This window comes from Macrotis lagotis, chromosome 1, assembly GCF_037893015.1.
Source record: "Macrotis lagotis isolate mMagLag1 chromosome 1, bilby.v1.9.chrom.fasta, whole genome shotgun sequence".
Lineage (NCBI taxonomy): Eukaryota > Metazoa > Chordata > Mammalia > Peramelemorphia > Peramelidae > Macrotis > Macrotis lagotis.
In genome coordinates this window covers 520,469,605-520,494,225 of record NC_133658.1, presented here as the reverse complement: position 1 = coordinate 520,494,225, position 24,621 = coordinate 520,469,605, and the positions used below count along the sequence as shown (strand labels likewise).

The 24,621-nt window shown below is 35.4% G+C and overlaps 1 protein-coding gene across 1 annotated transcript in view; it reads left to right on the top strand.

Annotated features, from left to right (window-relative positions):
* Nucleotides 1-24,621, top strand: part of PRRG1 (proline rich and Gla domain 1) — an 84,709-nt gene that overhangs the window by 39,997 nt on the left and 20,091 nt on the right. The window contains exon 3 of the mRNA XM_074214199.1: nt 9,513-9,673. Within this exon, the coding sequence (XP_074070300.1) occupies nt 9,513-9,673 (161 nt within the window). The remainder of the gene's footprint in view (nt 1-9,512; nt 9,674-24,621) is intronic.

Here is a 24,621-nt window from a genome sequence, read left to right as displayed (position 1 = left end):
ACGATTCAACATCATTAAATTCCTCATAATTTTCCTTTGCCATTCTGAGTCCTGTACTTGTGAAGATCACACTTTCTGTTCAGCTCTGGTTGTTTCAGGAGGAAAGTTTGAAATTCCCTTAATTCAATGAATTCTTTTGCCCTGAAAGTGGATGTTCAGTTTTGCTGGGTAGTTGATTCTTGGTCATAAACTAAGATCTTTTGTCTTCCAGAATATCTTATTCCAAAGCCCTATGAGCCCTTAATATAGATGTTGCTAAGTCCTGCGTTATCCTGACTGTATTCCACAATATTTGAATTGTTTCTTTCTGGCTGCTTGTAATATTTTATTTTTGACTTTGGAGTTCTGGAATTTGGCTATAATATTCCTGGGAGTTACTTTTTTGGGATCTCTTTCAGGAGGTGATTGGTGGGTTCTCTCAATTTCTATTTTGCCTTCTGCTTCTAGGATCTTAGGGAAGTTTTCCTGTAGAAATTTTGTAAAAATGAAGTCAAGGCTTTTTTCCTGATCATGAATTTCAAGTAATTCAGCAATTTTTAAATTGTCTTTTCTGGATCTGTTTTCCAGGTCAGTTGTTTTTTTTTTTAATGAGGTATTACACATTTTCTTCTAGTTTTTCATTCTTTTGTTTTTGTTTTACTGTTTCTTGATTCCCCAACAAGTCATCAGCTTCCTTTATCTCCATTCTACTTTTGAAAGAGAACTTTCTCATCTCCTTTTCCATCTGGACAATTCTGCTTTTTAAGGTATTCTCTTCATTAACTTTTTGGACTGCTTTTTCCATTTGACTTAAGCTGGTTTTTAACATATTATTTTCATCAGTATTTTTTTGGTAGCTCTTTGACCAAGTTTCTGATTTATTTTTCATGTTTTTTCCTGCATCTCTCATTTCTCTAATTTTTCCTTTACATCCCTTAATTGGTTTTCAAAATCTTTTTTGAGCTCTGCCATAGCTTAAGACCGATTCCTATATTTCTTGGAGGTTTTAGTTGCAGAAGTTTGGACTTTCTTATCTTCTGTGTGTGTGTGTGTGTGTGTGTGTGTGTGTGTTTATCCTCCATGAGACCAAAGTAATTGTCTATGGTTTTTCTGTTTACTCATTTCCCCAGTCTATGCCCTGGTTTGGGGGTGCTTCCCAAGCTGAGTGTTATTGGGATACCACTGCAAGGAACCTAGTTCCTTCAAGGTCTTAAGAGTCCTGTCCCAGAAATAGTGAAGAGATCTTGTCAATCTCCCCCCACCTCCTTACCTTTTGTGGGCTGAGTGCTCTGGGAGCAGCTGGGGGGGGGGGGGGCTCCCTACTGGGTGGTTCCGCAGGCCTGCTTTCGTCTCCTTGGATCAGGTCTGTGCTGGCCTGGACTCCATGCTCACTCTGGCAGAGTTTTCCCGCTGATATTTGAACTTGTGCTTGGTGATCCCTGAGTTGGAGGGTCTGGATACTGCTTCAACTGCCATAAGCCCATGTGCCCCCAAGGACCCAGGTGCCAATGGGCTGCTCCTGGGAGACTGGAGCTCATTTACTCCTGTGCTAATGCCCCCTTCAACTCGGGTGAAACGGAGCCTTCCCATGGATCTTCCAAGTTTCCTTGGGCTGGAGACTTGCCACTGAGTCTTTCTGTGACTTCTGCCTCTCCCAGATTTAGTTAGAGTCATAATATTAAGGCCTTTGGAGTTTCTTGGAAGTGAGATTCTGGGAAATCCTGTCTTCATGTCACCATTTTGGGTGTGCCCCCACCTATCCAGTCTTTAATCAGTAACTTTTCTTCTCTCCATAGCTGTAAGAGAGATCTCCTTCCCTGCTGTTTTGGTATGGCCTTTTATAATCTATTTCATGTTTCTGTTGGGAGCTTTTTTAAGGTAAATAGTTTGAGATGATAACTAATAAGACTAATTTTTCCCAGACTGCTTTCTAATTTCTCAGAAGTTTTGTTAAGTAGCAAGTCCAGGTAGTAGTTGGTTTATTAATTTATTGAAGTAATCTATACTACTCATATACAATTGCTTCTGAGATCTTGTGTACCCAGTACATTCAACCGATCAATTTTGATCAATTTTATAAAGTAATACTAAATTATTTTCATGTTTTCTGATTTAAAATGAAGTACTACTAGACCTTCCTCCTTAAAATATTTTTCTCTTAGAAGTTAATGACTTTTTTTGTTCCTCTATGTAAATTTTGTTATAATTTTGTCTAGTTAAGTAAAGTAGCCATTAATTTCTCTTGCAGAATTTCATTATTTTTGTAAAAGTTCTATAATTATATTCATATAATTACTAGATGTATCTTGTTATCTATTTTCTGTATTTGATTAATTTTCTTTAATCTTTTCATACTATGTCATTTGAGATAGATAGTTAAACAGACAGACAGATAGGTAGGGTAAATAATGGATTGTTTCATTATCTATGGTATATTTAAGTCAAAGGTTCTTAACCTGAAATCCATAGCGTCTCCATAGGCATAGATTTCAGTGTAGTACATTCATTTGCATGGGGAAATTTTATTTAATTCTATTTTTTAATTAATTTTATTTATTTTGAATTTTACAAATTTTCTCCTAATCTCACTTCCCTCCCCCCACCCTCCACAAAGGCAGTCTGTTAGTCTTTACATTGTTTCCAGGGTATGCACTGATCTAAGTTGTATGTGAGGAGAGAGAAATCATATCCCTAAGGAAGAAGAATAGAATATAAGAGATAGCAAAATTACATAATAAGATAACAGTTGTTTTCTTAATTAAAGTAATAGTCTTTGGTCTTTGTTCAAAATCCACAATTCTTGCTCTGAATACAGAAATTTTATTTTTTAAAATTTTTTACTAACCTCATTGTGAAACTTAGCATTTCTTTCAATAATGAATTTTTGAAAAATATATATTGAGTAGGGGGTTTATAGGATTCACAAGATGTTGAAGGATCCATGATGCTAAAAAAATCCCAAAAAGGTTAAACTCATTTTTAAAATATAGTAGAGCTTCCTTGTTAATCTCTTTTAACAATGTCTGTTTTTGGAGTTGTCCCTTAGGAAATCATGATTCTTTTTCCCCTCTGCTTTTTTGAGTTCATTTGAAACATCCAGGACCATATTTTAACATTCTCTGAATCTTTATGTTTCTCAAGGGTTTTTGTAAATAGCATGTTGTTGAATTGTGCTTTTTAATCCATTCTACTGTGTTCATCCCATTCTCATTCATAATTACAGTTGTTAAATCTTCATTTCCATCTGTCATATCCATTTTCCTCCTTTGCCCTCATATCTGCCTTAATAAATGACAGTGGTAAAAGAGAAGGAATATCCTTGATACTAATAATCTATAATTGAAGTAGTTTAATCCCATTCCTTTGCCCTTTCTCTCCTCAGCTAATTCATTTCCTGATTATTGGTTCTTATACTTTGTTTTTCTTTTGATTATCCTCTTATGATCCATCCTCACAATGTAAAGTTTTACTTCTAATTATTCACTTTCCTTTTTTTAGATCCCTCTTAAACTAACATCTCTCTCCCCATCTCTACCTCGTTTTCTGATTAGTTAAATTTATTTGTATCCCAATTTGTGTTTTTGAGATCCTTCTTTGCTTAGTTTAGGTAAGAGTACTTGTCTCTCCCTATTTTCTTCACCATGTATTTTCCTCTCCTATACTACAGTTATATGGGGAGAATAAGGTAAATGTTTCCCATTTCTTCATTTCTTCCCTAGTATATTTCTCCCCCCCCTTTTTTCTTCCTTAGAAACATACAATATGGGGTAAATCTATCCCCAACCCCTTCATTTCTTTTTAATTCTGTGATCCTAGAAAACAGTGATCCAATTCCCTTTGTAGCTAGGGTACTGCTGCTGCCACAGGGATGAACTGGTTGTTTAATAGTATGAAATAGCTGGAATTCCTGGTTTATAAGTATTTCCTGGTGTTCCAAAATTAATTTTGGCCTTTATCCTTCTTTATCTCATTTTCCTATGTCCAGTCAGTAATTGAGTCTTTCTCCCTGCCATTTTTGGACCTGTCAGGTTCCATTATTTATCAAATCACAGTATATGGTTTTGGCTCAGTCTCCTCTAGTTTGAGAGCTCCATAAATTGACTTCAAGCTTCATTATAGATTAGGTAGAGAAAACTAAAGCAGAAATATGGGGGGAAGAAAATGCAGTTTTTTTTTTAAAGCAGTGAAACTTCACTGTTGGAATTTACTTCTCATTGGAAGGTTCAAATCCTAGTTAGTTCATAACTGTCTTTTCATAGATGGTTATTTATTTTGCTTAATACACATAGAGTTTTTCTATAGCAAGTGGTCCCCCCCCCAATAACATGTCTAAACAGTTTTTAACAGAACATTTTGTGTTCCAAGTTCTTTTCCTCTCCTTCCTGAAACAGTAAACAATATGATAAAGGTCATACATGTGCAGTCATGCAAAACTTATTTCCATATTAGTCATTTTGTGAAATAAAATGGATCAAAAAACTCACAAAAATAAGTGAAAAATAGCATGCTTTATTCTGCATTCAGACTCGATCAGTTCTTTCTCTGGTGGTAGCTAGCATTTTTCATGCTGATCATCATAGTGGATGATCAGCATATTGCTGAGAATAGCTAAGTCCTTTGAAGTCATCATTGTGCAATATTGCTATTACTATACACAGTGTTCTACTTGTTCTGTTTACTTCACTTTACATTGGTTCATGTAAGTCTTTCTAGGTTTTTCTGATGTCATCCTGCTCATCATTTCTTATAGCACAACAATATTCAATTACAATTATATACTACAACTTGTTCATCCATTCCCCAGTTGATGGACATCCTCTCAATTTCTAATTCTTTGCCCCTACAAAAAGAATGGATATAAATATTATTTTGCAAATAGGCCATTTTTCTTTTTCTTTTGTTTTTAATCTCTTTAGGAAACAGATCTGATAGTAATATTATAGTAGTTACAGTATAACTCTTTGGGCATAGTTTGAAATTATTCTCCAGAATGATTGGATCAGTTCACAACTCAACCAACAGTTCATTAGTGTTTCAATTTTCTTACATCTCTTCCAATATTTATTATTTTCCTTTTCTGTCTTATTAGCCATTTTGATAAGCATGAAGTGGTACCTCAGAATTGTTTTGATTTACATTTCTCTAATGAATAGTGATAGAGTATTTTTTCATATAACCATAGATAACTTTGGTTTCTTTTGTCTGAAAACATCCTGTTCATAGCCTTTTACCATTCATCAATTGGGGAATGACTTGCATTCTTCTGAATTTGACTCAGTTCTCTATATATTTGAGAAATGAGGCCTTTAACAGAGACACTTGTTAAAAAATGTTTTTTTCTAATCTTGGTGAGCAACTTGGGCATTTTAAATTTTTTTTGTCTTTATATTTAATTTTGTTTGTAATATATATTTATCTTAAGCACTTAAAAACATTTTCCTATGAAAGTACATAGTTTTCATTAGACTGCTAAAAGGGAGGCTGTGATGCAAAAAAGGTTAAGAAACTTCTTTACTAAGGTAACTTTTAGAGAATGTGCCATAGGATGAAAATATCTTTTAGCATGAGTAATTTGAAAAATGTACTTAATGTGGAGTTAGAAGAAACTTGGGATAGAAATTTCCTGTGTCAACTGTCTATGGTAAAGTCACTTTTCTCTCTGAATCTCAGTTCCCTTTTTGCAAAGCAGAGATAACACTCTGTGACACATGGACTTGTTACATACCAAATCAGATTTGTTAAGAACTTTGCAAATACTATATGAATACCAATTATTAAATTATTCAATCCAGAATACAAAGGAAGATTTCTGACTGAGATTATACTGGGACCAATAAAATATCAAAATTCACATTTTTAGATGTGTCTCTGCTCTCTCAGTGTAACAGCTTGACAGCTCAGAAGGCAGGAAGAGGAAACTAGGGATGGAAGGAACCACAGTCAGGGAGGAGAGTTAGCTTCTCCTGTTCAAAAGCTTTAAGAAGTTAGGACCTGGGCAGCTAGGTGGCGCACTGGCTCTGGAGTCAGGAGTACCTGAGTTCAAATCTGGCCTCAGACACTTATTAATTACCTAGCTGTGTGGCCTTGGGCAAGCCACTTAACCCCATTTGCCTTGCAAAAACCTAAAAAAATAGTTAGGATCTTTTATAGTATATATTGGAAATCTAGTCAAAATTTGCTATGATCAGTTGGTTAGAAAACGTGGATCTTCATTCTGATCACTTTTCATAAATTTTCTGCTCTGGTGGTGATGCAGAAATCAAAAGATTTCTGGGGAGAAAATAAGAAAAATGTTTAATAATTTCAAACCTCTCCTTCCTCTGGCTATGAGTTAATTTAGGAGGCTATTATAGCTACAATCAAGTTTCATGGATACATTCAAATTCAAAATTATGCACCATAAATCTCATTTTCAAGGTCTTAGTAGTATGCTTCTGTAGAGCAAATGACCCTTTATATTCTTCATTACTTTTTTGTTTGTTTTTTTTAATTCTGTACAGATCGGCAGGTCAGTTGATAATTTAAAGTTTGAGAAACATTTGTACTTAAAATTTTGGGGAAAAAAAAGAGGTGATATGTAAAGTAACTGCACCATGAACAAAAATTAGAAAATTAGGGGTTTTGGGGGGGCAAATGTTGGTTAGAGTTTAAGTTTTTGATTGATTAGGTTACATTTCATATTTCCCTCTATTTTTCTTCCTTTCATTCATTTTACATGGCCTCATATTTTGTAATTTGGACAACTAGATGGCATAGTGGATAGAGTATTGGACCTTAAATCAGAAAGACTCCTCTATTTATGAGTTCAAATTTCACCAAACATTTATTAACTTTGGAACCCTAAAAAAGTCACTTGACCCTGTTTAACTCAGTTTGATTCACATGTAAGCAGCTATGGTTTTAATCCATGATGTTTCAGATCTAATTCTTCATCACTTCTGTTTTTCTTCTGTTTTCCACTGCTGTCTCATGTGCATTTACAAACAATTTTTTCCCCAAAGTAACAAAACAAAGTCATTTATTGTTACACAGCTTTGTATTGTTCAATTGTAGTTTTGATTTACAAGATATTAACAAAAGTCCAAACCCAGGGTTTCTTGCAATGCAATCTTTTCCCAATGATCATCCATAACAGGTCCTTTTTATTTTTAAGAAATGTAGCTAAAGACAATCCTGAATACCAACAATGAGCATATGACCATGTGGTTTGGGAGTTCTACATTTCCTTTCACTGGTATTACCTATAGAAGGGTTTCACCATGTGCATGATAAAATTGACCTTTCCAGGAGCTGAAACAGTTTCTTAAATGAGCTCTTTGTTATTTTGTTCTTGGTTGTGTTTGGTACTTGTTTTTGTGTTCCTCTTGTATTCCTATTTGTTCTCCATGAAAAACAAATAATTTTTTTTTAGGTTTTTGCAAGGCAAATGGGGTTATGTGGCTTGCCCAAGGCCACACAACTAGGTAATTATTAAGTGTCTGAGACTGGATTTGAACCCAGATACTCCTGACTCCAGGGCTGATGCTTTATCCACTGCGCTGCCTAGCCACCCCAGCAAATAATTTCTTCCAGTTTTCTTTCTAGGACACCTCTTTTTATTGAGCATCCATTTATTTTCATTTATGATTAGATTTAGATTTGTGGAATGGGTCATCTTGGATTATAGCTTAAGCTGTTTGCATATGGATGAAAATAAATTTTAAAATATTTTTAAAAAAGAAAAAAATTAGCTTAAGCTCTTTTGTTCTTTGGAATCCCTAACACAATTTCCTCCTCTAATTTGTGAGAGAATAGTCTTGTTTTTCAAATCTTTTCCTTTCCATTTGAAGGTCTTTTTTCTGGTTACTTGCAGAAATTGTTATTTGCCAATGTGATTGTTGAATTTAACCATTATATATCTTGGAGTTTATTGTAATTGTGTTTTTTTTTTCCCTCCTAGATATGATCTGTAGATTCTTTCCTGTTGTTTTCTGTATTAAGAAATTCTGAGCAGTTTTCTTATATTATTTCTTAAATTGTGTTCACGTTTTTGAATGTATATTTTTTTCTGGAAATCCTATAATCTTTAAATTGTATGTACAGAGCCTTTCTTGGCGATCAATTTATTTTGCCTGAATGGAGATTGTGCTTTTAAAATTTCATTTTTGTTTGTCTTTTAGATCCATGCATTTTCATTCCCAATCAGTTATCCTCTCCATTGTTTCTTTTATGAGATTTGAAGCTGTGGTTTCATGTTTTTTCGTTCTGTCAGTTATTCCTGATGTGTACAAAATAAACCCTGCTCTCACAAATTTTATTTCTTTTTAAAAAACCATTCAGGAGCATCCTACTCTTTGTGGTTCCATCTTGTCTTCAGAATCCATAGAATCCTCTTCATCAGGTCTTGATTCATTTTATTTAGACTTGCAGAACTCATTTAGAGATCCCCGATCTAGAGTTCATCATTTCTCTTCTTGTTATTACTATCTTCCCTTTTGATTTTGCTACTTATGAAGGTTTTTAATTGTTAACTTCCTGAAGTATTTGTAAATTTCATTCATCTTTTCTTTATTTTCCACTTTTACTCTTATCACATTCCCTTCCCTCTTAGGTTATTTTCCCTAAGTGCTAAATTTCAAAACTGTCTCAGGTCCCTTTCCTCTGGCTAATACATGGTTAACCACTCTAGATTTCTACCCCAAATGACTCCTGGGAGGAGAGATATGACCCCAACATGCGCTTTCCTTCAGCCTTTTTGGAGAACTGAAGAGCCTCACATACATCTCCTGTTCCTCTTTTCTACAGTTCTCTGACTGATAGTATTTGTAAAGAGCTTAGTGTGAGATTTAGCTGATAGTTGGTGCTAAATAAATGTATAATCCCTTTCCTCTGCTTCCATTAGATCATCAGCTCCATTAGGAGTTTAAGGTCTGCTTTTCCCTTTCTTCCACTAAGCTTAGCACAGTGCCTCAGACCTAGTAAAAATGCTTGTTGATTTGTGAGTTCCTGGAAGACAGGAACTGTCTTTTAGTTCATTTCTTATCCACAACTCTTTAAACCATGCCTGACTCAGAGTAGGTGCTTAATAAATGTTTGTTGATTGATTTTATTTGACTTGTTTTCTGGGTTTATATTTTTACGGCTTCTAGAATTTCATACGAACATTTCGTTGTTGACAAAATTGAGGCAAAACCTAAATTACAGGGAAAGTAGGTTTTGATTTTCTGTTAGATAAATGAATGGGTGTAACAATTCATAAAACCATTGAATTCAGTTCTCAGCTTTATTTATCTAGTATAACCTTCAGTCTCTCATATCTCATAATGTCATTATGGGCGCTGCATTTCGACAACTGTATAGTACAAGGAAAGTGTGCTGAAAACAATTATTTGTGCCATTGTTCATACTGAGTGAGCTACCAGTGACATTTTTTACATTTATAGGGATGGAGAAACCCCTGAGATTCAATAATTCATCAACCATCAGTTTTCATTTTGAATGTTTAAATTCAATTATTTTTGAAATGTGTTTTTAATTTCCCATCTTTTTTTCAGTTTTCCTCACTGAAGAGAAAGCCAATTCAGTATTAAAACGTTACCCAAGAGCAAATGGTTTTTTGGAAGAGATAAGACAAGGAAATATTGAACGTGAATGCAAAGAAGAAGTTTGTACTTATGAAGAGGCACGAGAAGCCTTTGAAAATGATGCAAAGACTGTAAGTATTGGGGAGGGTAATTAAAGATATTCCTTTGTAGATTTGTTTTTCTTCCATACTACTGAATATGGAAATCCTGCATTTCAGAAATGTCCTCCTACCTGAAATCCAACTCAGCCTAGGTTGCCTCACCTTCTCTCTGTCTCATTGTGAATAAAAGCCTGTGACCTGAAGGAGGTTCTGAAAGAAAGGAGAATTTGTGTAGTAGTCCTGTGTATAGGACTAAGAAATCTTTTCTCAATATTTCTTCAGAAGCTTTCATAAGCTAGAGTATGACCTCTACTGCCTGGAAGGAAGCCTTTATTTTCATGAATAGCTTTGTTCCTGAACATTATTATGTAATAAAATTTTGTTTTATGTAGCCAAGATTGATCAGTTTTATTAAAACATATCTGGCTAAGCTGAGGGAATCAAAAATGATTCCCAATCTTTATAGTATCAAAGTGTATTTCAGACATTAACAAACAGTATAAATAATTCCTTTTGTGAGAAGCCACTTATATCTAGACTTTTTCTTCAATGTCTACATCGAGGAATACTAACTACTATAGAAAACAGATATTGAGAGAGGACATAAATTTAAGAGTTATATAGGAGACACATTAGGCAGGGTTTTTTTCTGCTTATCAGCATCTTCCTTAACACAGAAGCGTATAATTTGAGGAAATGAAGAGAGAGAGAGAGAGAGAGAGAGAGAGAGAGAGAGAGAGAGAGAGAGAGAGAGAGAATGAGAGAGACAGAGACAGACAGACATGGTATTGCTTATCTGGCTTATCTGGCTTCTGTAGTCTAGTCTCTTTTTTTGTCTTTTTTATGGACAATGTGCTTTCTCATTCTAAAGATGAATCAAAGAGTTCAAAATGGTCCTTGGAGGAGCATTGGACCAAGATTATTTTTAGGGATTTCTCCACTCTCATTCTTTTTGGAATTTTTGGAGATTGCAGCCTATAGATAGGAGAACATAGGGAAGGAAAATTCCTAGGAAGTAGGATTTTCCTCTTCTGAATAGGGACAGTGTAGAACCAAAAATCTTAAATAATACAAAACTGCCCTTGAGGGTTTTGAGGAGGTCTAAAAGGAGGCCAGCATTTCGAAGAATTATTTATTTTAACAATTCCTTCTCCTTCTTTGGGTTCTGGGAAATGATTTGCAGAAGCCATTGGCCTTTTCAGAGGGTGAGCCAAAGGGAAAAGTAATGGAAAATACAGAATTAGGCTATGGTGCTAATAAAAATCTGTCCTGAATGCTACCTAGAAGAAAATAGTTAAAAACACTAGGGACCCTAGAAAGAGTTGTAAATATGCATTGGCCTGAAAACTAGAAGAGAAGACAATCCTATCAACCCAGCATCCCTTCTGGCCCCTGTTTATGTGTGTTTTTTTGGTTCTTCCTTTCCATGCAGTTCTTGAGCTGTCATGGTGATCTGTATTCCAAAGCACTTTTAAGTTTTGAAAAGCTCTTTATATCTCTTCTGACCTTCACAACAACCCTATATGGTAGCTGTTATTCTTAGCCCTGTTTTATAGATGAGAAAACCCAGCGACTTACCCAAGGTCACATGAGTAGTAACATCTGAGGTAGGAATCAAACATGTAGGTCTTCCTGAGTCTGAGTCCAACTATGTCCATAATTTCTCAAACAGGAGCCTTAGGGCACTATTTTTTTTTAAGGTTTTTGCAAGGCAATTAGGGTTAAGTGACTTGCCCAAGGCCACACAGCTAGGCAATTATTGTGTCTAAGGCTGGATTTGAACTCAGGTACTCCTGACTCCAGGGCTGGTGCTCTATCCACTGCACCATCTAGCCACCCCCTTAAGGTCACTATTAACTGCCCAGAACTTTCATCCTGATAAGGAGTAGGTTAGCTGTGATCAGTGAGGTGGGGTTTTGTTTCTGTTTTGGAGTGTTTTTTTTTTCAAGGCAATGTCCAAGGTCACATAGCTAAGTAAATATTAAGTGTCTGAAACCTAATTTGAACTCAGCTCTCTATCCTCTTTGCCATACAGCTGCCCCTTAGAGTTGGTCTTTTAGGATATAATCTCTTTTTTGAGCTGGTGGCATGTGAGACTATTTGAGAAGACAGCCTAAGACTAGAAATAAGAATACTGTACACAACCTATGAGTACATGACAAGTTGTTGAAAGCAACTAACATTACCCAGTTATTTCAGCTTTATCATCCTTCTACCTGCTTCATTTCTGATGCAAATGAATAAAGTGTAGATTTAAGAGGAAGATCTGGTAGGCTGTTTTGGACTGGATAATAAGCCCTCATGCTCCTCTTGACAAGTTTACAACTATCTGCACACTGGTTGTTTCCCTTTAATGGACATCAACATAATTGATCAATATTGTTAATTCTACCCTGCATCCCCAGTTATTGATAGGTCTAGAATACCTAGTGGCAATAAAACTTGTCCTAAGAAATTTATTTGACCATAAGGAAGGCCAGAAAAATTTAATATACAAAAGAAAGTGTGAAATCCTTCTGACATATTTCCTGCTGGGTCTGGGTTTGAAAAGGACAGATTGACTTCCCATGGCAAAGTAAAAAAATAAAACCCAACTGTTTGAATCCTAAGTATAGGTCAGAAAATGATTTGGAGTAGCTAGTTTATAATTTGTACATGAGGGATTCAGCAACCAACTTTATAATCTCCAAGGTAGGGAATTATTCCCCTTCAAAATGGAAATCACACACTTGAGAAAGGAGTTGAGAGAATCTTTTCATTATCTCCACAAAGGTGCCCCCAACACTATACAAGCAATGAAAACTGATTCTGGTGTCAGACATCACATCTCATAGTTCCCCATGGTCATTTTTTTGTATAACAGATTATCAACTCAGTACAGTAAAGACTTTCACCAGGAATCATGTTGACATCAAATCAAATAACAGCCCCACAAAGTTCTACTTAACAGTAATTTTCACTCTGCCCAATTTGGTACGGTGCACTGTGGCTATTAATATTAATTAGTATAAGACAAACGGGTGACAAAGTAGAAAGAAAGAATTATGAACCTGAGGTTATAAAAATATAAGTCCAAATCTGGCCTCCAATGTTTACTAGCTGTGGGACCTTGAACAAGTCATTTAACTTACGTTTGCCTCAGTTTTATCATCTGAAAAGTGAAAATAATAACACCTGTCTCATAGTTATTATTTCAAATGAGATATTGTTTGTAAAATGACTAGCACAGTGCTAAGGACAGTTAGGTGGTGCCATAGAGCATAGTGTCCTGGATCTAGATTGAGGAGACTCAGCTTCCTGAGTTCAAATCTGGCCTTAGATACTTACTAGCTGAGTGTCCCTGGGCAAATCACTTAACCTGGTTTGTCTCAGTTCCCCCATCTGTAAAATGAGCTGGAGAAGGAAATGGCAAACCTCTTCAATATCTCTGCCAAGAAAACTCCCAAATGGAGTTACAAAGAAGTAGACTGGATTGAAACGACTAAACAATAACAGTAGCACAACTTTCTATAAATATTCATTCCCTTCTTCCTAAAAGCAGAACATATTGGTGTAGTTTTACAGCTGTAACATAATATGCACCAGGCATTGACATTTCCGTTTTGCTCATATAAAATATTTGCTTGTATAAAAATTCTAAAAGCATCCTGTTCTCCTACCTTCCTCCTTTATCTTCCTTTTTATATGTGTTTTGACTTCTCTCCTTCATTGCATTCAAATGGTTCAAATCCACAGTCACCAAATGACATGATGCCATTGTGAGATATCACAAAGAATGCTAACCACACTGTTTTGATTCCATTTTCAGGTTACCAGCATAATCACTCTTCCTTTCTGTTTTAGTTATAATTCTAAAGGATAGCTACAGAACCTTGAGAATAATTTAAATAATATTATAAGGAAAATCAAACTTTAAAAGATTTAAGATATTTCATCAATGTAAAGACAAATCATGATTCCATAAGACTCATGATGAGGAAATGGACTTAACATGTAGAGCAAGAGATTTTTCAGACACCACCAATGTGGGAATTAATTGTTTGATCATGATGTGTTTATGTTACAAGGCCTTTATTTTTCTTTTTTTTTCCCAGTTGGAAAAAAAAGAAGAGTAAATACTTTTTAATTTAAAAAAAATTAATTTAATCTTTAAAAAAAGAGAGAAATTGAAAAAGTCACCAAGATTGGGAGCTTGGGTAGATGGCGATACTATCAGCAGTATTATGGAGATTAGGGAGAGAGGCTATTTCAGGGAGAAAGATCATATATTCCATTCATGTTTTTTCAGATGTCTATGTGACATTCACTTAAAAATGTTTGATAATTTAATACTATTCATGGTATTTTAGTAATTTGTACAGAAGGTGCCCTATTTAGTCTAGTTTTCTCATCCTCCTCAGGATGGGGTATTTTTAACTATAGATGAGGGTAGGATTCTTCTCTTCTGTGTAAAGAAAAATTGCCTATGTCAGTCCTTATTATAATACGTAAATCATACCTGAAATTGACCCTTAGAATATCCTGGTTTTGTTGATCAAGTTTAACTCTAACCGACTTACTGCAGTTAGGGAGCTACTCTTTGGTTAGCTAATTGTTGTCTCTTGTAATTTAGTAATCATAAGGACCTATATCTTTATTAAGACTAAACAAACTTGAGTATTTGAACTTGAATGCAAAATGCCCTGATCTTTCATCTGGATAAATTTATCCCCACTAGAAAACCCTGACTGACTAAATAGGACTCAGTAAAATTTTGGATTAGAATAAGTTGAGGAAACTGAGAAAGAATCTGTCTCTTAGACAGGGAAAAGCCCAAGTATTGGACATTTCAATTTCAGACTTTAAAAAGAACAGTAGAACTCATTCAACCTTTCTGGAGAGGAATTTGGAACTATGCCCAAAGGGCAACAAAAATGTGCATACCCTTTGATCCAGCAATACCACTACTGGGTCTATACCCTGAAGAGATAATGAAAAAGGGTAAAAACATCACTTGCACAAAAATATTCATAGCAGCCCTGTTTGAGGTGACAAAGAGGTGGAAATCAAGTAAATGTTCTTCATTTGGGGAATGGCTTAGCAAACTGTGGTATATGTATGTCATGGAACACTATTGTTCTATTAGAAACCAGGAGGGATGGGAATTCAGGGAAGCCTGGAGGGATTTGCATGAGCTGATGCTCAGTGAGATGAGCAGAACCAGAAAAACACTGTACACCTTAACATAGGGGCGATGATCAACCTTGAAGGATTCACATATTCCATCAGTGCAACAATCAGGGACTATTAGGGGCTATCTATGATGGAGAATACTTTCTGTATCCAGAGAAAGAACTGTGGAGTTTGAACAAAGACCAAGGACTATTACCTTTAATTTAGGGGAAAAAAACCCTGATATCTTATTTTCTGATCTTGCTATCTCTTATACTTTATGTTTCTTCCTTAAGGATGTGATTTCTCTCTCATCACATTCAATTTGGATCAATGTATACCATGAAAACAATGTAAAAAGTGGCAAATTGCTTTCTATGGGGGGTGGGGGAAGGGAAGTAAGATTAGGGGAAAAATTGTAAAACTCAAAATAAATAAAATCTTAAAAAAAAAAGAAAGAACAGTAATTAAGGCCATAATAAGTAAGAGGGGCGGCTAGGTGGCGTAGTGGATAAAGCACCAGCCCTGGAGTCAGGAGTACCTGGGTTCAAATCCGGTCTCAGACACTTAATAATTACCTAGCCGTGTGGCCTTGGGCAAGCCACTTAACCCCATTTGCCTTGCAAAAAAAAAACCCCATAGTAAGTAAGAGTCAGAAGGATCTCAAGTAATAGACTCAGGATTTAGGGTCCCAGTAAGAAAGAGAATCTTATATATATCTTAAAATTGCAGGCTCTTAGATAAATGATATTTTATAGCTAGGATGATCTAAATTATGATTCCCTTTTGGGATTAAAAAACCTTCAATAAAATTATTCACTTTATTCATTCCCTTGATTTATAGTTCAAAAGATAGTAAGATTTTATTTAAATAATCTCTTATTCCTTTTAAGAAAGAAATTATCAGTGGATAAAGTTCTGGGCTTGAAGTTAAGAAGACTCGTTCAAATTTAGCTTCAGATATTTCCTATTTGTGTCACTCTTGGTGAGTCACTTAATCTGTCTGCCTCAGTTGCCTCAACTAAAACTGGTTATAATAACACCTACCTTCCAAAGTTCTTGGGAAGATCAAATGAGATAATATTTGTAAAGTGCTTAGCGTATAGTTAGTGAAAGTAGGTGCTATATAAAAATGCTTATTCCTTTCCCCTTAAGGAACACCCATTCTATTTACAGGCAGAATGTTCTAAAAATAAAGCTGTATTCTTGGCCAAGAATCATTAAACTTTTAGAGTCAATTAAAACTGCAAATTCAGAAATGCAAGGGAGAACTTGACTTCCCCAAATTATAGCTTAACTTGTAGCCTTCTCAAGGTCAAGAGAGCTGCAACCCTAAAGTCATCCTAAAGCAGTGAAGTTTCTCTGTGAATATAAATGGAAAAAAGTTACTGGCCTGTAGCATGCAAAAATAAAAGGGACGTCTCAAAAACTGGCTGTGTGTGTGTTTGTGTGTGTGAGAGAGAGAGAGAGAGAGAGAGAGAGAGAGAGAGAGAGAGAGAGAGAGAAATCATGTCAACTTGTAGCTTGCGGCAGTTTGAGGAATGAATAAAATATTAACCTTTGCCTTTAATTATAGCTCATTAAGTAATGTTAAATAGGGATTTTAAGATTGCAATGATTGTTCCCCAGTAGACTGGACCTAGGGAAATTGGGAGTGTTTATTATTCACTATTTAATAACTAATCTCAAGATGACATTCCTAGAACTGCCTACGATATCTTTGTTCTTAACATTTTCCCTGTTAATCTAAATTACAGCTACATACTACAGGGTGAGAATAGAAGGGGAATGCTCAAGTTTTCATTTTAAATGGAGAAACGAATGACCTTGAAAGAGATTAATAATCTATTTTTTTTCTGCTTTTTTTTTTTTAAGATTTTTCAAGGCAATGGGGTTAAGTGGCTTGCCCAAGGCCACATGGCTAGGTAATTATCAAGTGTCTGAGGTTAGATTTGAACCCAGGTATTCCTGACTCTAAGGCCGATACTCTATTCACTGTGCCACCTAGCCGCCCCCACTCTGCTATTTTTTAGATTATATCTAAAAAAACCAACCAACATAGCTGTATTAAAGCTTTGGGATGCCCTAGTTACCATTAATTTTGTAAAATTAAGTTATTTTCAATGATATATCAGCTATGACTAGAATTAGTCAGAAAGATTCTAAACTAGCCTGACCCTTAGTTGTTATGCAAGCCATTTAACTTCTACCTCCCTCAATTTACTCATCTGCAAAATGGGAATACTAATAGCACCAGGGTTGTTGTGAGAATAAAAGGGGTAATATTTATAAAAGTACTTTACAATTTTTAGAGCACTACAAAAATTCTAATCATAAGCTATTATGATGCTAGTATAAGCTCAATGTTGGGTCAGATATTCAGCTGTATACTTTTTTTGTTTTCTGTTGTTGCAAGGCAATGGGGTTAAGTGACTTGCCCAAGGTCGCACTGCTAGGTAATTATTAAATGTCTGAGATGGGTTTTGAACTCAGATCCTCCTGACTCCAGGACTGGTGCTTTATCCACCATACCACCTAACTGCCCCTACTGTATACTTAATTACCCAATCCAAACAGCAACTTTTAAAGAGGTTATTTGTTTTTTATTTCTATTTTCTCAGTGTTATGCTGACATAGTAAAAAATGCATACATTTGGTAGGCTGTATAAAGGGCAGAGAGAGTGAGGAACTGAGAAGAATTATTCATATAAACTGGTGAAGAACTGGAAGATTGGTGTGGCTTTTCACAGAAAACATATTTGGGCTTTGGATAGAAAGATGAGGGAGGGATTTGGAGGGATATATTAAATTTGGGATGTTTCTGGGACGTCCAGTTTTAATATCTAATTGATAAGTTATTATGCATGACTGGGGTCAGGAGAAAGACTTGGACTACATAAAAGGTTTTGACTTCATCTGCATAGATATGACACTCCTATAGAAGTTGATGAGGTCACCAAGAGAAAAGGACTTAGAAAAAAGCCTTTGTTATCATTCAGCTTGGCAGCCTGATATAAATCATGTTCCAGCAGAGGAGACTGAGAAAGAATGGTAAGATAGGTAGGAAGAGAAGAATATCCAAGAAAAAATATGGTCAGCAGAATAAATGGATTGAGAAGGATTAGAACTGAAAAAAAAAGAGCACCAGATTTAAAAGATTGTTGCTGTTTTAGAAGATAACAGTTTAGGTTTAAGGATGAGGTAAGAAACCAGATTGCAAAGGGTTGAGGGGTAAATGAGAGGAGAGGAAATGTGACACAGTGTGAGTATAGACAGGTCCAGGCATCTATATCAACTGGTAGGCACTAGATAACTATCTGTCCCTAGGACTGCTCTCAGAGTCTTTCTGGCCTCAATAGGATCTGTTAGAATTTACATTCTGCTAGCATTACTTCAGCTTCTATGGGTAACCTCTACTACAAATTAGAAGTGGAAAATTAGTATTATGCAATTATATCATGAAACATGGATGCGATAACTTTCTTCAAGAATTTGAAGGACTGCCATGTGGAGGAGGGATTAAACTACAATTATCCCTTCTACTATCTCTACTTTCCCCATTGCATGTAGTTTTGATATAACATAAACTGGCATAAGAAATTAAATGGGGAATTTTGGGGCAGGGGAGAGTTTGTGAAGGCCAGCAGACTGCACAAAACCTATTACCATATTTTAAATCAAATTTTGCAGTAAGATACTGTGAAACTCCCCATAAAAGAAAATTTCAGATTTCTTCGCTGGTACAAAGGGAGGACCAAAAAAATTTTATATGGATTTTCCAGATCATTGGGGCACCATACCCCTAATCCTCATGACGTGGAAGGGATAACTACAGTTCAATTTGGCCTCTTTGGGCAGTACTGCAGAGAGACTAATTTGGATTTGATTTAAAAAAAAATTTTCCTTAACAATTGAGCTGTCCCATCATGGTTCCCCTCCTTGAAAGTCTTCAGGAGAAACTTTTCAATCTCTTGAAGTATATTAATAATGGGGATTTCTTTTGTTTGAAGATTGAAGTAGTTGCTGCTGAGTTCTCTTCTAATTTTCAAATTCTGTGATGCTGTGATTTATGAGAGAACATGAACAAGAGTCCCATGGATGAAATGTGGATGAATGGGTTGCTATTTGTCCTTTAGGAGAAATACTCATCTTGATGAAATTATAGGTACAGTGAAGTCTAGAATCTTAGTGTTTCAGAGCTAAAATTCATCTCAGAGATAGCTCAGCTCATTCATCCCTGGAGATGAGAAAGTGGGAAGAGATAGAGATGAAATTACATGCTTCTACACGCAACTCAGTGTGCTCAGTTGTACACTGATTTTATTTTTGAGACTGCAGAATGGACAAATACTTGATGAAATCAATGCTTTTATGCCATGTGCCATATTCTAATATATCTTTGTATGATTTATGAAAGTACTTCAAAACATGATATTGCATAAAAATACTGAACTGAATCCTGAGTCCCAACACTTGACTTTTAGTTGGATAACCATAGGCATGTCATTGAACCCTCTCTATGCTTCAGTTTCCTATTCTTTAAATGAAGATAATATTTACTAGGATTTTGTTTCATATTAGGTAAATCATATAGTACTATATAAATGATGATTATTATTCAGAATAAAATTTTGTTCTCAGAGGATATTTTATTTGAAGGTACCTTTCTAAGGACAGATAAGTAACATCTTATCCTAGGCCACCAGACCTTCTCTTTAAGAGTTTTAGACTGTTCTGACTTCTAATCTGTGACCTATATAATTTAGACTATGTAAAAATGCCTAAAACTTCAGTGTTTAAAGGAGTCTGTGTTTGGGTTCCTCTCTCATGATTTTCTGCTAACAAATTTTGTTTCCACTTAATGCAAATATTAGGTATCTTGGTGCTTAATTCTGAAATGCTAGTTAAATCTTAAAACTGAACTAAACTTCAGACAACTTTGAACTCAAGCTGGTGGGCAATTTGTGCCTGTCTAATGAATGAATGTAAGAGAGAACAAGTCCAGGGAAAGTGAATGCATGTTGGAACTTGTTGAAGCACATTCATGCTCTTGTTTTTTAAATAGTTCAAGGCTGAAATTTTCAATGCCTGAATAATTATTTTATATTAGACAAATATGCATTGGTCTCTGGTATCCATACCAACTGAAAACAATGGGGTTATGTGTGTCTGTGTTTATGTGTCTATTTCCTAGGCTGTGTTTGCTTCCTCTCTTTCCCCCAATTTAAGATTGTTATCACAGAATTGAATTTGGAAGGAACCTTTAATCTTTTGCCAAATAAAAATCTTCTATGAATAGGTCTGGCTGGGTCATGCTCATCCAGTCTTCAGTTGAACACCTCATTAAGGAAGAATCTAGTCCTGCAGAAAGAAGCCCAATCTACCTGGAGTCAGCTCTCATTATTAAGATGATTTTCTTTGCTTTAAGTATAAATTTGTGTCTATTCCCTTGTTTTTAATTTTATTCTCTGGGGCTAAATGGAACAAGTGTGATCCTCTTTGAACATACTTTCACATTGTGAAAAATGGCTATCATGTCCCTAATATTTAAATAAAACCTCATTAAACATTAGGGAATCAGGAATCTTCCAAGGCAAAATCTAGTTCTCAAATTCTTAGGTACTTTAGTTTATGAGTTGATCTGGAGTTAAGGATGTCTCAGCAAATGTATCTCTGGGAGGATAAATATTTTTGCATCTCTCACAAATTCCTTCTTAGAGTTCTCATAACACATAACATGTTTTGTTGATCTCCATGTAATAGAATGAAGGCAGGACTTCCATGTTTGCAAAGTCTAGTCCCTATGTTTTTTTGTGAAGAAATCAGATGTTCTTTTTGCTAATCATTTATGGCTGCTGGAAGATTCACTTTGGAGTCATAATAGATTATTGATCTGTAATTCCATCTAAAATGTCCTTTGTTCAGATGATTTTCATATGTCATGAACTTCCATCAACATTCTTTCCTCCTCATTGTTCTTGATTTCCAATCTTCTACCAGAACAGAACACAATTTTTCAGACATGTCTGACCAAGGGAGAGGATAGCAAAAATATTATCTTCCCAGTCTTGGACTCTGACCTCTCTCAGTGTCATCTATGATCATGTTAACTTTTGACTTCCATGTCATCCTGTTGACTCATTGAGCTTTCAGTCTACTAAAACTGCCTGATTTATTCAGAAAAAAATTCACATCTACATTGCTTCAAGTGTTTTGTTTCTTTGCTGTTGACTATACATTTATCCTCATTACATTTTATCTTATTTGATTTAGTCTAGTGTTTCAGCCTGTCTTGGATACCTACTCTGGCTTCAAATTAGCCATTTACACAGGCATTGCATCTCTCCTTCCTTCCTCTCCTTTTTCTACCCATTGAGAAAGCAAGTAATATGATATCAATTATCTAATACTACGTCCTTCATATCAAAGATCAATTAGATATGAGGTCATGCAAAACATATTTTATATTAGTCATGTTGCAAACAAAAAGTATTTTTTAAACCCAGAAAAATAAAGTGAAAGACGTGTCTTTCATTCTGCATGCAGAGTTAGTTCATCAGTTTTCCCTCTGAAGATGAATAACATTTTTCTTCATGAGTACTTTGGAACTGTTTTGGATTGATGTCTTATTCAGAGTAGCTAAGTCCATTGTGGTTGATCATCTATCCTGATATTTTATAAAGGGAAGAGAACAGTCTGCACAACATGGGTTTGTTAGTTTGATTTCCATTCCTAGAAAGATTATTTAAGAGAGCATTAAAGAAATAATTGGAAGCAGTGATAATAGAAAGTTAGTATGGCTTCATCAAGGGTAGATCATACCCAACAATGACAGAAAGGTGATGAATAGGGGGATGCAGAATGTAGACATGGTTTATCAGTGGATTTGCTTGGATTGATTTCACTTGTTTGTCATGAAAAGTGTGTTTTTTGTTTTTTAATTGGGGAGATGGAGAGCTGGAGGTCAGGGAAATAGGGAAGAGTCATTGAAGCATTTTTAAATTCTTTTTAAGCATAATAGAAGAAAATGCAAAAATTCAGGAGACACAGGCAACAAGACAACTTTGAAAGTAACAGGTTGAATTTATCGTGCTTTTTTTCAAAGTAAGCTATTTATATTAGAGGAAGTTTCATACAATCATTTTCTGTTTTTTTTTTAATTCAGAATATTGTAATTGGTTTCTATTAAAATTAAAAAAAAACAAAAAATAAAAATTATTTTCAAAACTTCCCTGGTGTTGACCCTTATCACCTTCCACCTGGACTATTTCAATAGACTTTGAGTTAGTCTCCTTGCCTTGATATCTCCCCCAATACCATCCATATTCCACTCAATTTCTAAAGAGCTCTATCTAAAGCATAGATCTGACCATGTCACCCTCCCTATTCAATAAACTCCACTTTTTTTTTTATTATTTCTAGGATCAAACATAAACGAATTCTTTTTTTTTCACTTTTTAAAGTATTTCATAATCTATCCCCTTCCAGTCTTCTCACACTTTACTCCCCTGCATGGGGCAGTGACATGAGCCTTCCATCCCCTGGCTCAGTCAAGATTTTCACTGACCATCCCCATCCTGAAATACTTTCCCATCCTGTCTCTGCCCTCTGGCTTTCTTTAAATCTCAGCTAAAATCTCACCTTTAGCAATAAGTCCTTCCTGATCCCTTTGATGCTAGTGCCTTCCCTCTAAATTCTCTTGTATTATCTTATAGGTACATAGTTATTTGTATATCGACTCCTTGCCTTCCCATTAGGATGTGAGCTCCACAACAGCAGAGGCTGATCCCCATCCCCATTTTTTTAAATAATACAGCATTTAATGCAGAGTTTGAGATATGGTAAGTATTTAATAAATACTTTTTGAGAGACAGACAAAAAGTATGGGGACGAAGGAAAAAGAGAAAATGGAACCTGTACCTTCAATTTTGGAAAAATTAGTGTAGCAGATAATTTCAGCGGTCTTGCATGTGACATCAGCAGTTTTGGAGGCAGAGGGGGTTTCCAGCTGGGAAATGACCCAAAGAGTATACAATTGTCTTGACTAAATGTTTCTTGTCTGTTCCTTCTGCCACTGGTGACAGGGTAATCTGTGGAAAGGTATGTCCCAGTATATCTGGGGGCTGGAAAGAAGTTCCTTGTTCCATTTCTTGCTCACTTATTTAAAGACTACTTACTCTGAGGAAAGGTTATGCAAGGCAAAAATTAGTAATTTACTAAATAAATTATAACAATAACAGCTAACTTTTATGAAGATTTCATGGTCTTCTTTGAGAATGAATCATCATCATCATCATCATGTGCTTTAGGACTTTACAGATATCTCATTTGAGCCTCACAATAACTCTTCGAATAGGTGATCTTTATCATCCCCTTTTGACAGAGGTTAAGTATCTTACCTAGAATCATCCTGCTAGTGTCTAAGGTCTTATTTGAATTTAATTCTTCCTGACTCTGGCTAAGCCTGTCTGTTTATTGCAACCCATTGCTACTAGTTCTTAGGTAAGAGTAGCTTATTTAGATTTTAGCAAAGGTTTTGATAGAGTATCTTTACTAGAGAAGATGGAGGGACTTTGTAAGAGATAAATACAATTAGATAAATTCATAACTGAACAAATTCAGAACAGCTGGCTTCTGTGAGTAATGAATATTCCTAGTCAATATAGCAAGAGTTCTCCCGTAAGTTGCCCTCAGGTTCTGTGGTCATCCTTGGGCTGTATAACATTTTTATCAATTTCTTGGATAAAATTGATAACCTGCTCATCAGTTTTGCACATGGAACAAAACTGAGAGGAATGGTGAACACCCTGGAGGACAGTCAGGATTCAGCTTTGGGCTGAATTTAATAAGATGTGATTCAGTAGGGATAAAAGAAATTTTACAGAGGGGTACAAAAAAATCAGCTTCATATGTACCAGCTGGGGGAATGCATCATTTGAAAGCAGTGGTTTGATAAAAGATCTGAGAATTTTAAAGGACTCCAAAATCAAGATGATGTGACTGCCATTATAAAAACTGATATATGTTGAACTGCAATAAGAAACACATAGTTTCTAGGACCAGAGAGGTGATGTGTATTCTACTTTCATCATGCCTTATCTACAGTATTGGGTTTAGTTCTGAACACTGTAATATAAGGAAGATATTGTTAAACAGGAGAATGTTCAAAGGAGGGCAGCCAGGCCAGTGAAGAGCCTTGAATTTACATCACATGAGAGTCAATTGTAAGACCTAGGTGTGATCAATTAGCCTGAGAAGACAGGGAGTATGTAAAAGTTATTCCAAGTTTTTGAAGGACTGGAGGAGGGATTAGACTTTGTTCTGTTTGGCCTCAGGGAGCATAATCAGAAACAATAGGTGGAAATTACACAGGCCAATTTGGACTTGATGTTAGAACAGACTTCCTAACCAAGAGAGCTATCCAGAAGTGTCCTAGGCTCCTCAGGAGATAGTGGTTCCCACTCCCCAACCCCAACCCTTGCACATGTTCAAGAAGAGGTTGGGTGATTACTTGATAAGTGTATTGTTATTATATTTTGTTTATGAGTTGGGATTAACAGCCACTAAGGTTTCTTCTATCCTTCACAAATTTGTGTTTTTTTTGAAATCATGTATCTATCAAAATATTACAGTATTTTTCTTGACCTGAAGAAATGCATCATTCTCATTCTTGCATCAAAATAGCTCATTTCCAACCTGAGCCCACAGAATATAATTCTGGTCACATGAATTTTTGGGTTTATTACTAATTATTTCTAAATATGAATCCTACGAGGTATAAGTGTGTTTACAAACTAGACATTTCTACATCTGGTAAATGGGAGCCT